The following is a 14155-nucleotide window of genomic DNA, read 5'->3' on the forward strand; positions in this document are numbered from 1 at the left end:
ACATTTGGGGATTTCCCAGGTCTAAGCTATGGAAATTACTGGCTTGGAGCATCAGGTTTTCCTGACCTCAGCACTCTTCTAGAATGTTGCAGGCACATTCCAGGCCAGTCTTACATTCTGTGTTTATCGGATGCTCTGCAATGGGCCATCTTCTCTCCATCAGATGGCAGGGCCCCAGCCATGGCAACCAGCTGCTCTTCAGTGTCACTGACTGTGCCTAGACTCTGCCTCCAACAGCCACCACTGTGGACAGTTCAATACCAGGACACCAGGCACTGAGGGGTCATGGAGCCTGCAAGGTAAGGACCTTGCACTCTGAAAGTAAATGCTCAGTTTGCAAGCAAGGGCTCAGTCTTTAACTTTTCATGAATCACCACCAGAAAAACCAAGCTGGGGCCAAGCTCTGTTGACTCCAGGGTGCCACCAGATTTCAGCATCCTGGGACCCTGGCAAGCCTTAATGGTCACCTCCAGCTTAGTAATTAAGTGACTGCTATCAATGCATGGCTGTCCCTGGTTTTCTAACCTGCAGCTTGCTGGGTGGTGGACTCATTCCTAAGTGTCCCCATTTATGATGCCTTTGTCAAGCCTTTACCATTTGTTACATAAAACAATGATCTGCACAAGGGAAAGTGAATATTCCATACACAAAGGAGGATTAAAAAAACATTAATTGCAATTTAGTGAACTTTTGCCTGTGGGGATCTTGCACCCATGGACTTTTCAGCGCATCTGCCTTTGAATGAAAGTGGTGATAAAAGGCCCAAATGTTGAGCTGGCAGTCGTGCTGCATACCCTAAGCTTAAAATTTAAAAATGGGGTGGAGAATATAGCTCAGTGCATAGGTCCTGGATTCAAACCACTGCAACTGTGGCCCTGGAGCCTGCTGCCAGGGCTTCCACTGGGAAGCAGCTAGAAATGTACCACCTTAGCCCCTACTCCAGTACTGCAGACTCAATAGCCTTTCCAAAGAGGCCAGGCAAGTCCCATGCACACAGAGGAGTAGTGGTGAGGTGAACAAGGGGCCAGAAGTCACCCACACTCCTCAGCCTGCCAGGCTCCACACCCTTCCTGGGATCAGCAGGTATTTATTTGCAGGGTCTCAATAAATGCCCACACCTGTAGTCTGAAAGCCTACAAGGGCAGTCTGCTAGGGATGGGACCCCAGAGCAGGACCTGCTATGCAAATCAACACATTGATTCTGGAGTTACCTCTGCCCCCTGCCACCTCATAGGGCTTCCTGGAGGGTCATCTTCTGAGTTAAGACTCAGAACACCCCGAGTTGCCATGTCAGGCCCTGAGGGATGATTAGAGCAGGCCCTAGAGGAAATGTGCAGCTTTGCCTTTTACTGGGATGATGTATTTATCCAAGATGAGCGTCCAATCACTGCCAGGGCCAACTACTGCCAGGGCCCTGTCCAAACCACTAAGCTCTGGGGATTTCCACTACCCATGAGTAGCAGGATAAAAGGAAGGCACTGTGTAGAACTCTAGCCTTGCCAGGCTTCCTTAATTTTCTTTGTAGTTTTTTTTTTTTAATTAAATCAGGAAAGGCTACCAGACTATGAGTAGATGTTACAAATTTTAACAAAATTACTAGTAAAAAGGACTTCACTTACAGTGCACATATATTTAGGTATTTGCTTATAACTTATCTTTATCTTGCCTTCTATAAAATATAAAACAAATGTCTACAATGAAGTGACACACATGATTATGGCAACTTGCTAAGGGACAACACAGTGATGGGCTCATCTCTTTTCCTGTGAATAATGAACTGCCCCACAGTTTATAACCAAGAAGTGAACAAAGGCAACACTCTTGTTCCTTGCCACGAATGTCTGTAACATTCTTGTCCTGAGTCTGCTGAGTCACCACTCAGCAAGCTCTACAGATGCTGTGGGGAACACCAAGCATCAGCTCAAGCCCTTCCCAGTCACGACACACAAGAAACAGGGGCCTGGCATTGTCAACAGTGTTTTATTTTCAAAGAATTGTTTTGATTTGACCATTTGGAAAACCACTGACATTTTTCACGTTAGAAAACATTAAATAATAAACAAGATGTTATACAGTACTTTGGATAACTTCTTCCATCAGTTTAGTGCAATGTAGTATTGGCACCTTAAAGTGAAATTTTCAATTATTTTCCACTTTGCTCTTTGGCTGTGCAGTTCTATGATCCAAAAGGAAATGAATCATTAAAAATGCATCTAAGACCATATTCTTTGTCCTTTACACAAAGGCTTAATGATCTCTACTCTCTTCCAGCCCTGTCTCTCACAAGTTACAAAGACCAGCTCTTGGGCCTACCATTAAGTGACACTACCATTTGATGGAACCTGGGAGATTCGAGGTGAAAGATGTTGTACATGACACTCTTAGCACCCACATTGACCTGTCATGCATGGAGCAGATAAAAGTACCTGCACCAGAGCTCTGACCTGTGCTCCTCAACTGGGGCTCTCTAAAAACATCTGAAACATCAACTGTTGAGCAAGTGTGAGGTTTACACCTTTTCCAGGAAAGAAATGCTTATAATCCAAGTTAGGACACTGCTGAGATATGACAGTACTTATCCACAGCAACTTTATTAGGAATAAATGGTGTGGAGGAGTTTTCCCTTTTGTTTCTGTCTGCTTTGATTATGCTAGAGTTTTACAGAAGGAGAACTGTTTTAAAAGAACTCAGCATCGTCTTGTTTGGGCCACTGTCTATTGGGAGGTCAATCAGAAAGGACTAAATGACCGCCCTGTCCAAATCACTGAGCTCTGGGGATTTCTACTACATGAGTAGCAGGATCAAAACGGCTTCTGTGAGATTCTGTAGTCCACTGTTTTCCCTTGAGGTAAGCCTACCTTAAATAGGTAAATTTTCATTTAGTTCTGAGAGGACACAGGAAGAGCAAGACATTGATTTTCATACTTGCCTAACAAATGTCTCCACCAGGAATCACTCTCTCGCACTAAGCCCATGTCCTCTTGTTCTAGAGTGCCCACAGGGGACAGGTGGCCACCGTCCTCTCTGTGCCATCCCCTCATACACATGATAGCAATCTATGGTCTGCCCCTTAACCTTCTCCAGGCTGAATCATCCCACTCCCTCTACTTTTTCATCATAGAGCTCTTTTCCCCAACCCCTTTAGCATCTTTGTGATTCTTTGCAAAAACAGAAGTATTCCGATTACTCCACCAGATATGCAGAAAAGCTGTAGGAGTAAGCTGCCTTTTGATAGTTAGTGTGTCTTTGTGGGAGCTCAGAATTCTGTTGTGGCCTCTGCCTGATATGCAGGAATCCCCTGCAGTGCACAGGCAGGGTCTCAGTGCCAGGACTGCTTCCTCTCCAACCCTGATATGGCATGAAAACATGCCAACTGGGTGCGACCACCTGTCTCAGTGCAGCCTCCGTATACTTCCTCTTCACTTCCTGCTAAAAACAGGGCTTCTCCCAAACCAGAGCTTTGCAAAGGTTCTTGAGGTCGGCCAGAGAGAGCCATGCTCTATGATGGTTCAAGCTGTCAACCCAACAGTGAGGAAGTTCTGTGTTAACTGCATTTTCTTGTCACCCTAGGTTTACTATTCATTGTAGAGATCCAATTCGAGACCATCAGAAAAATCCCATCACTCTTCCACATAACCTGACACCTCTGCCATTTTCCTCACAGCCAGTGTAAGGTCATCACACTGGATGACATTTTGCCATAATTTTTTAACTCAGGAAATCACAAGCTGCCTTTTACTTTGCAACTAGAGTCTGAAAATGCCAGGAACACGTAAATATTTAATATCACTAGCACAGTTACACAGAACACAGCAACTACTAATGAGGAATTCCGTGCCCACTCTACATAGTTGTCTTTATAAGAAAAATACAGATAACAAGAATAAATGTATCTTGATATGTTATACGGCCTTCTTTCATAAAGTGAGTGGCAGTAAAAGAGTTCACGTTGGGCCAGAACTATCTTCATCGAGAGAGAAGAAACCGATTTCACAGGCTCACCGCGCATCATAGCTTAAGGAAAGTCAACAATACCACGCATAGCACAACACTGAACAGACAGGAAAACGGCATGTGCAGAGCTCTGAAGTTTTCTCTCGTCATCTGCTACAAGGAGCACTTTGTAACCGGGATGAAGGATGGTGTAGGGCACACATGTGCAAGGCCTCCCTGTATGCACCATGAGCTCAGTGGTGACACCCACGATGGCTTGGATGTGTCTACAGACACCCCATGGGGGAGGGAGGTCTGCTCAATGGGATGGCACAACAGCAGGCCTGTGAGACATGGGTCACACCCAGACCCCTCCTGGCCCGTTGGCCCACTCTACTAAGCCTGGGAAGAGGGAGGGGAGGACAGAAGGGGAGGACTGGAAAGAGAAGAGGGGCTACCAGCTGTGGGCTTGCTAGTGCTCTTCCGAGCAGGGGCCTCTTCTCAAGCTCACGTCATCCAACCCGATCTCACCAGGGTAGCCACGCCTCCTTTCACCCTTGAAGATGACCTAGGAGGGAACACACAACCAGTAAGGTCAGCTCTGCCCATTCCCCCATTTAGTCCCCAATGCAGTAGCAGAATACAGGCCAATCTTCCCCCAAATCAAATACAAAGCCAGGCCGCTGGAGGACACACCAGCCCATCCCAGTCCTGTCACCTGAGGCTCGTTCCTCCCATGAAACTCAGGTCAAGTCTTTGGGAAATCCTCCTTCAGGCCATGTGACTCTGTGGCCTGCGGACCCATTCACCTTAGGAAGGCTCATGAAATGGCACTTGGTGGTGATGACCAAGGTCAGAAGTAGGAAGAGAAGTAGGAAGATGTTCCATGGGATGGGACATCAGGGACAGACCCTGAACCAAACACCCAAAGGATCAGAGCCATGCCACTGCTGGAGGTGTTCCCATACCTCCTTCCAATCTGTGGGGCTTTTCACATAGGGAAGGAGCAAACGCCTCAGCCCCCAACTGTAGGTCTGCCTGTGCACACACTGACCCTTTCATTGTGCTTGGTTTCACCTTCTGCACAGCATCCTTGCTTCTTTAGAACACCAGAGTCATTTGAATGTCTAGTTTGATGGCTGAGGAGATAGCTCAGTGGAATAAGTGCTTGCCTGGCAAGCACAAGGGCCTGAGTTTGATTCCTGTTACCACCAATCATCATCATCATCATCATCATCATCATCATCATCATCATCACCATCACCATCACCATCACCATCTAGTCAATGTCTAATTTAAAACTATTTTCTTGGTTTTTTTTCCCAATTAATATAAATATTAAGAAAAAATAAAACTCAGAGTCAAACAGACTCAAGTACCATGCTAAAAGCTGTATTGATGGAACCTACATTTTCTTTCCAAAATCGTTTGGAGAAATCCTACCTACACATGCACACATTGTCTCTTTCTAGTATGAGTCTCATAAGCAGCAGCATAAAAGTGACACTTTCCCAAATGCATGTGTTCTTTTGGTGGAATGTCACAGATCACTTTATCATGGTTCCATTATTTTTAAAATAAACCTCCTCTCTTCAACCTCAGCTTTGTCTGTGCACTGTCCTGAACAGAGCCGTGCTTTCTGATTGCACTTCTGGCGTTCCATGCAAGACTGTTGATGAGGGCCTCTGACAGGGGCAAAAAAATGAACTTTAAAGACATGTGCAGGCCAGGTGTGTGGGCAAGCCTGTAATCCTAGCTCTTGTGAGGCTGAGACAGGAGGATCCTTGCAAGTTCAGGACCAGCCCAGGCTACAAAGCGAGCTCAAGGCCAGCCAGAACATAGGGATTATCTTGTCTAAAAAAAGAACATTTAAACAGAGAAAAATGAATCGCTACACCATAATAATGGCAGTAAAAGTTGGAGATTTAAGGAACTGAAGATAAAAGAAAAGCAAGCCCAGTTCAGTACCACTACCCAATCCCGCACAAGTTTTTGTCAGTTCTTCACTTTTCTACTCACGCTTTTGATGTCTGCACCCCGCAAGGTGATCTGTGTCTGCCTCCAGCCCCGGCCGCCATCTCTGCCCCACAGGGCTGCTCCATGGCCACCGTGCCTCCTCACAGATACCTGGAGCGTGCCCGAGTGCAGTCCTGTCACCTTGTGCCTGAAGGACAGGCACATGTCCCCCGAGTGCATGAGGCGGCCGAGTGGCAGCACCAGGCGTGCAGCTCTCCCCCCAGAAGCCTTGGCTGCCACAGTCAGATACTGTCCACCTGCAACAGGAAGAGGGGGCCAGGGAGCTGGATGTGAGGGCCACAGACAGCAGGGACAGCGGCCTGGCTCTGTGCTTTCATGAATATATCCTTGGGACTGCCACTAATGAAGAGCTCTGGACTTTGGAAGAAGAATAAGACTTACCTCTCTGCCTTAAACTCTTTAATGTCTGCAAAGATCACTCACTCACAGAGAGTAGAAATCATGCCAGAGGCACACAATAACTAGCAATCTAAACACTACGAATATCTCCAATGGAATACAGCTGCCAGGCAAGCACAATGCTACACAAACACACAACACCCTCATGTGTGATCCTGCCCATCTCTGGCTGTGTTGCCCAACACCCATCACCAGGCCAACTGGGTACACTGGTAGAACTGACCCTACATTTTCTGGGAGAAAATTCTGTATGCAGCGAAGCGCACAGGCTTGCTTATTTATTTATTTATTTATTTAGCGGAACTGGGGATTGAACTCAGACCCATGCACTTGCCAGGGAAGCACTCATTCTACTGAGCCATCTCCCCGGCCCTATGCGCACAGGCATTTAATGAGCTTTGTCAGCTTATTCTCCCCCTGCTTTGCAAACAAAATCTTTAATACAGAAGGATCTTGTAGAGACTGCACTGGCTATGCCATCCACACTGCTCAACCCTAACTCCAGGAAGTCTTGGACATCCTGAACACCAGAGCAGCAAGTGTATGGGAGGATAGTGGCTAGAACACTCCCACAGGAAGGCGAGGCTGTAACACCACACCTACTATCCACAGTAACGTATTTTCTTCTATTATATATGAAGCAGACGTACAATGGTAAACCTGCACTTGACACGGAATGTCTGGTTCTTTGCCTCCTACAAAGTCACTTCTGTCCACAGTTAAAACAACTGCAAATAAAAAACTAAAAGTGTAAGCAGCAGGGTGGCAGGCATGTTGCTTCTCAAGAGAATGTAACAAACGGTATTTTGAGACTCCATCCAGGCCTGTATGACACTGGCTTAGATGGTTTTATGTTCTTGCCAAATGAAAAAGGTGCTGCACATTTGGACATCGGCCTGCCCATGGGGAAGGCACGGCTGGAGCCCAGGAGGCTGCGGATGACCTGGAGTCAGAACCAAACTTTCCTCTGATTTTGATTTCCCAATATGCTCCTAGCATAAAGTAGGCGTTAAAATCACTTATTGAATAAGTGACTTGAGTTCCAGGAATACAGCAAACACTGCAGGAAATAGGTTTTTGATGTATATGTCTAAATCACTGAGCCCATAATCTCTGATCCTTCTTCCTAACCGCTCAACTCTAACTCCAGGAAGCCCTGGACCTATCCCAGTGTCTCCCTAGGAGTCAGCTCCTGAGTCACAGGTAATCTAGTGAATTATCTAGAGGGATTATTTTAAGGGATTATCTTAAGTCCTGGTGGAATGTACACTAATACCATCATTTGAGATGGTGCCTGCAAACAGAACAACCCAAGGCATCCTAATAAAAGGCTCATGTGTTCTTGTGTACACATGTGAAACTCTAACATTAGCTAGGAATAAAAGATTACAACAGTTCTTCCTCTATTGAACTGTTCTGTACCAGGCTTTGCTTTTTTACTATAAAGAATTATTTCCCTATGATATGAGATGAAATGCCGCTGGCTCAAATGTAAAACCATATTCAATATTTTCCTTCAATTTAACATCATGACATGTAAAGAATTAGGGCAGGGAAATAGTAAATAATAGTAGGTACTAGCTGCCAACTTGGCCAGGAAGTTGGAATTTAACAATGAATTCATTTATCTTTAATTCTATACTGGCTGGTGCCTTTACAATCTTAATTTACATAAAGAACAATATCATACCCTTTACTTTAATGTGTTCACTATGTGGTCAGGAGACACCCGGAGGGGCTCGGAGGGTCCTGCAGTGATTCGATTTGCATTTTTATAGCCTGGCCGAGCAACCCAGGTGCACTTGAGATCGTTAAGGCCTGGTGCCATCTGTCCCTGAGTACAGCATCTGATTCCCGCCGATGGGGGAGGGGATACGTAAAGATTCATAGCACGAGAACCTGCTCTTTTTACTAAATATAGTACAGATATTTATGCTAACATATTTTCATAACTGCAAGTATGCCAATAATCATCTAGCTAATTTCTTATTTTTAATTATCTCTTATTATTTCTTAGCTTGTTTCCAAATTTTCACTTTTTAAAGATGAAAAAAATGGACAAGCAAACAAGGTTTAAAAATATTTGTAACAGAGAAGGCCAAATAGTTCAGCAGATTAAAGCACCTGCAAGCAGGCACAGGGGCTAGGGGTTCGATCCCTGGGCCTGCCATGCTGGTCCTGCCCCCGGGGCGAGCTGAGATGACAGTTGAGACTGAGTGTGGTGGCACACATCTGTAATCCCAGCTCTTGAGAGGCTGTAAACAGGTGGATCACTATGAGTCTGATCTAGTAGTGAGACCCTGAACACCCTGTAGACCCATCCCTAAAATACAGGGAAAAAAATTAAAAATATTCGTAACACATGAGACAGTGATACTTTGCCTTTTCATCCAAAAAATTTTTATAACTTAATAATAGAAGAAAAATAAGGGCATTGCAGAAAAAAATGACTTAAATATGTGTACAGATGGTCCGCTTTTCACAAAAGAAAGATGTGCAAATTCAAATTGAAATAACTTTTTAACCTATAAGCTTGGCAGTGATTAACAATAGCTCTATTTCTGCTTTGTCCGTGGTTCTCAAATATTGCTGATGGAAATGTAAGTTGCTACCACATTAAAGAAAGTTCATTTAGTAAAATCTGTCAATATTCAAAAGGTAAATTCCCTTTTCACTCAGTCATCCTTCTGCGGGAATTTATCCTACAGATACATTCAACAAACATGAAGCAGAATTTGTTGAAGGTTATTAGCCACAGTGTTCCCTGCACTAGAAAGGGGCCAGGAACAGGTAGTGCCTGTTGGGGGCTGGTACACACTTTGGGGTGCAGCTGATGGATGGGGCAACACAACTGTAGGCAAGAATGAGGGTGCTCTGTGTGGACAGACGCAGGACAGTCTTCAACAACAGAGACTGACACGGCTGACGTGGTGACCCTGGGCAGACACTGCTTAAAAAGCTTTGCAAGATGTGTCACAGAGGGTATTGCTGACCTACCTTTAACTTGCTCAGGGTCAAATGTAGCAGGCAGGGCTAGGCTTCAGCCTAGGCACTCTGGCTACAGAGCCCATGCTGTTTGTGTTAGTTCTTCAGATATTACCATCAGGTAACAGAGGGCGTGCCACCTCTGCAGACACGTCCTTTTCTGTTTACATACACGAGGTATGATACAATATGGTGTGCATAAATTTTTTAAGTCATTGCAGTAAAAGATACATTGTCATTAATCCCACCCACCCAAAGCCTTGCACACATTTATCCCACCCTCTTGCCACTTTCCGTAGTAGCTCTGGAAGGCCTCTTTCCTGAGTGTCTTTCCTTGTGTTGGTGTGTGCATCTTGAGGTCCTGGGCTGATTCAAAACGTTTCCCTTTCATGGTCATTTGGGCTTTGGGGAAGAACCAAAAGTCGCAGAACGCCAGATCTGGTGAGCACGGTTGCTGAAGACATAAGGCCCTGTGTCTCCGAGCTGCCCTGGCTAGATGGCATGCATGGCAGCAGTCACTGTATTTTTGATCCTACCTCACCAAGACACTCAGGAAAGAGGACTCCAGAGCTGCTTCAGAAAGAGGAAGAACAACAGGCTAAATGTGCCTGCAGCAATGGGGAGCAGCTCAGGAGGCCCAATGACAATGTATCTTTTATTATAATTTTTTAAAAAATTAAATATTCATTGTACATTTTTTTTATCAACCTTGCTCGAAAATAATGATTTTAACTCTGATGTGGACACATTTGTATCTATTCACGGGCACATTAGTTTAAATAAACTTGTATTTCCCAGAAGCAGACAAAAACTGGAGCCAGCTGCCTCTGACTCTGGATCAGGAAAGACCAAAGTTCTGCAGATCTGCAGTCAGCACCCTCCCGGCCAGCAGTTCTCCATTCCATGGGGGACTAGACTGATTTTGCCTCACATGATGAAGTTCAAGACTAAATGTGATAAAACCTACCAGCACCAGGACGGGCAGTTAGCAAACCTAGTCATTTCACAGCCATTCCTCAAGGTTGTAAATCTATTTTATTGATGGCTTTCCTTAGCGTATAGCAAGTTTTGCAAATCTAGACCTTGGGTAAGAACTACACACCATTAAGATCAACCATAATGGGAAACCCAAACATCGCATATTCTTTCACAAATGGTACAATCTGGATAGAAACAAGTAAGCTGTGTTAATACCTATAAAGACCTAGAAATTATTAAATTCTTTATATTCTTCTTATATGGTGTCTCCCTCTCCTTCTCCCTCACTGTCTCTCCACTGAAACTGTCAAACTCCACCTGAACTTCTCAGAAGAAAAACAGGCATGAAAAGAGAAACTTCACTGATGCCTCCACACTGGCATAAGGGCAGAATTCCCTGATGTGTTCCAGAAGGCAAACATGTGGCACTTGCTGGCTCACAGAGTGCTCTCCCCCTTTCTTCACACTCCCTGTTCCCATCCTTTTCCCTAAGATAACAATATGTTCAGCGATTTCCCAGAGCCTCCCTCCTGAAAAGGTTCTCACAACTGCAGCTGCAGGAAAGGCTTTCTAACCAACACTCCTGGAGAACACTTCCTCAGCACCTCGCTGTGGGCCAGCCACCCAGCCAAAAGCCTCTCCCAACAGCAGCCCACCCTTCCACTCGCCTGGTCTGGAAATAGCTCTGTTGGAAAACTGAGGGGGAATCACAATCTGTCTCTGTCCTTTTCACCCCTCCATCCCCTGGTGGTCACAGAGGACACCTCTAGCCCTAGGTCAATTACTGGGGAAGCAGGCAAACCCCATTCACTCTTCCTCCAGCTTGAGCATTCCGGTTTCAACTGTTTTTCACAGGCTGAGGACAACTTTCTCCCCGGCTCATTCTATCCTGAATAATCTACAACTAACTCTATCTCAGACCAGAAAAATGTTACTAAGGCACTTAACCACAGCAGATTTTCCATTCTGGAAAGGTACCATATTTTTATGGAAATAGGCCACTTTTTGGAAAGTAGTATCACAGGGTTAAGTCACACTGATTTCACAGCCACCAAAACTCTGAAGTCTTCCATGCTGCGCTGCAGCCCATCTCCCAATCCCAAGCTGTACAGTCGGCTTCTAGATGAGCATATCTGCCCCCCCAATTCTGCTCTCAGTCAGCACCACTCATCTAACCCTGGGCTGGGTTATCTGCACACACTTGCCAGCTGGGAGTCAACCACAGCTATGTCAGTTGTCTTTAGCATCTAACTCCAACAAACAACTCATCCAAGTTGTTGGTAAAAACTTGAACCCAGCCTTGGAAAGCAGCCTCCAGGGGCTGGAGCCAGTCATCCGGAGTTATCCAACCATCCACTGGGCTGCCACCTCCTCTCCATTTGTTCTGTGCTAATGCAGCCTGAGGACTATTTCCACTGTGCCTCATGCAGCTACACAAGTTCCCTGACAGAGCCGCACCCCAGCCCCTGGCTATCAGTGTCACTTTCGGCTCTCTTCACATTTTTCTACCAGAGGGCAAGGGGAATGTGGGTCCCAAATTTAAGCATTTACAAATGTAATAAGTAAAAAGTGTTGAGAAATACTAAGTTGGTTCTAAAATGCTGTCTAAATTCTAAAACTCCATCTTACAGGGGCTGTCTTCCAAGACTGTCTACCACAGATGGGTCATGAGTTCTGAATGTAACAAGAAGCACCCTTACTCCAAAGGTAGTCATCGGGACCACAAACATTCACTGTCCTATTAGACAGGCATGTTGGCCAGAGAGTTCTCCTGCTCCAGTGAGATGTTCCAGTGGTCGGTCCTGTAATCGATTGACTGACGAGACCAGCCTGGGGGGCATCAGAGAACCCAGGACAGGATGCGGGTCCTGCTCATCCAGGAAGCCTGAACAGAAGTCAGAAGACTTAGCCCCTTCTTGCCCCAGCTCTGGCGCTGAGGGACATTCTGGAAACCAATCCAGGCATTGGCATTTCCCTTATGAGATAAAGACAGTATCACCCGCTCTGTGAGGGGGGTAAGAAATTAAAGAGAGGACCCAGCTGACAAATTGGCTGCATCCATTGTCAGTATTAAACATACAATGGATTTTCTCTCATTCACATAGCCTGGTGACAGGAGCATTGTCCTGATTTGAGCTAACGCATGACTTTTGGCGCTACAAGATTTTTCTATGGTACTACATGATTTTTTTTTTAACTAGAAATTTAAGAGCTGATTGTAATTTGTTGACTATTCATGTCTTAAAAAGTTTACCTCAAAATTTCATTTTAAAGTACTTTTATTACAATTCAGTCTTAGGGAGTCTCATAAATATATATTTCAATTTGTTTTAACATCTTGCTCTTTAAAATGTGCACCATGAGCCAGCAGCAAGATCCCTGGGGTCCTTCTGGAAATGCGTAAAACTCAGCATGCTTTATGACCCAAGCTGTGTGCCCACCATGATGGGAAGCAGCTTCCACAGACCACAGGTTCCTGAGCTCATGTCCATGTGCCCCAGGCCTGGTCTACACACTTGGTCCAGTTGCTGGGAACCAGGCTTTCAATATAAGTGAAACTTGTCTTCACATCCTGGATCTTTTGTGAGAGACAGTAGCTGGACTTAGTTAGCATTTACTAGCCACCTCTCTTTAAGGTCATTCTGCCTGATACCTAATAAACTTGGCTCCCAAGAGAAACACAGGCACCATCTTCCCCAACCCTGATGAAGTAAGCACAAAGAAGAGCCACAGCGCTCTTGCCAGCAGAGAGGGCCCAACACACAAGGCTACAGAAAGGGAGGGAGGAAGTGGTTTTCACCTGCTGGGTCCCGGACTGGTTCCCAGTGCAAGTCACTGTCCTTCTCCCGGATCCATCCACAGAGACCATGGTCAAAGTTGCAGCTGTGTATAAGGAAACCTGCAAGGAGGGGACAAAGAGATGGCAGACATGAAAAGTGACCTGCGGCCCACGGCCATGACCACCACATGTGTCACTTCCCACCCACCCTTGAGGACTCTGTGACACCCAAAAGAGATGAACTACCCTCTGTCATCACTGTGTGCAGCTGCACACATGGCCCTGGGCTCAGCCAAGTCACAGCCTACCACACTGTCACTCATAAAATGTGACTACCAGTTCCCAATTCAGACACCACTGTGTTTTTAAATAGAAATCATGCTCCATAACTGTTTTAACTCAACTTATTTAACTGAGTTGTAAAACACACAAAAAGATGATGTACAAATTTCCCACGGAGCTGAAAAATCTAAAATTTAAAACATACTTCAATGAAATAGAAAAAACAATGAAAGGTCACAGCCGCACCCACCTGGGTCATCCTTAGCCTCGTCATCTGCGCTGACTCCTCTCTCTATCTCGAATATTTCAAACAGGTCGTTTGAAGGCTGCCTAGGAACTGCAAGAGAGGGTTTAGGTGCTGATGAAACGACTTGCCTGTCGGGCTGATTGGGATCACCTGGGACATCTACATTTCACATGAAGATTTGGCAAGTGTGTTCAGTGAGGATTAACACTGTAACATTTACCTTAATGTAATTTACAAAAGTAATTTTCAAAGATTTCTAAAATTCAACATAAAAATAAGTTCAAAGCCTTTATCTGGAAAATACCTTTTAGAATAGCTTTGGATTTCTGCCAAGATACTAATCTCCACAAATTCTAAACTGCACCTCTCCAGAGGCTGCTGTAACCAAAATGCCTCCAGCTGCAGGGAGTGCTTTTCTATCCACAAGGTCCCCTCCTGCCCAGTGAGCTTCACGCAGGCTACCATTATCCGTCAGCATGGCCATCCTCCCTGAGGAAGGCCCTTGACTCCTTTAA

At 45.3% G+C, this 14155-nt stretch overlaps 1 protein-coding gene across 4 annotated transcripts in view; it reads right to left on the bottom strand.

Moving 5' to 3' along the window:
* Nucleotides 1-1959: 1959 nt before the first annotated feature.
* The window catches only part of Npnt (nephronectin), an 81400-nt gene continuing 69204 nt past the window's right edge, over nucleotides 1960-14155 (bottom strand). For all 4 annotated transcript variants that reach the window (XM_004626771.2, XM_023709995.1, XM_023709998.1 and 1 more), the window contains 4 exons: nucleotides 13644-13730; nucleotides 13133-13231; nucleotides 5953-6206; nucleotides 1960-4501 (listed from right to left, as the gene is read on the bottom strand). In XM_004626771.2, the coding sequence (XP_004626828.1) occupies nucleotides 4406-4501; nucleotides 5953-6206; nucleotides 13133-13231; nucleotides 13644-13730 (536 nt within the window). In that variant the 3' untranslated portion in view covers nucleotides 1960-4405. The remainder of the gene's footprint in view (nucleotides 4502-5952; nucleotides 6207-13132; nucleotides 13232-13643; nucleotides 13731-14155) is intronic.

This window comes from Octodon degus, unplaced genomic scaffold (assembly GCF_000260255.1).
Source record: "Octodon degus isolate 3935 unplaced genomic scaffold, OctDeg1.0 scaffold00016, whole genome shotgun sequence".
NCBI lineage: Eukaryota > Metazoa > Chordata > Mammalia > Rodentia > Octodontidae > Octodon > Octodon degus.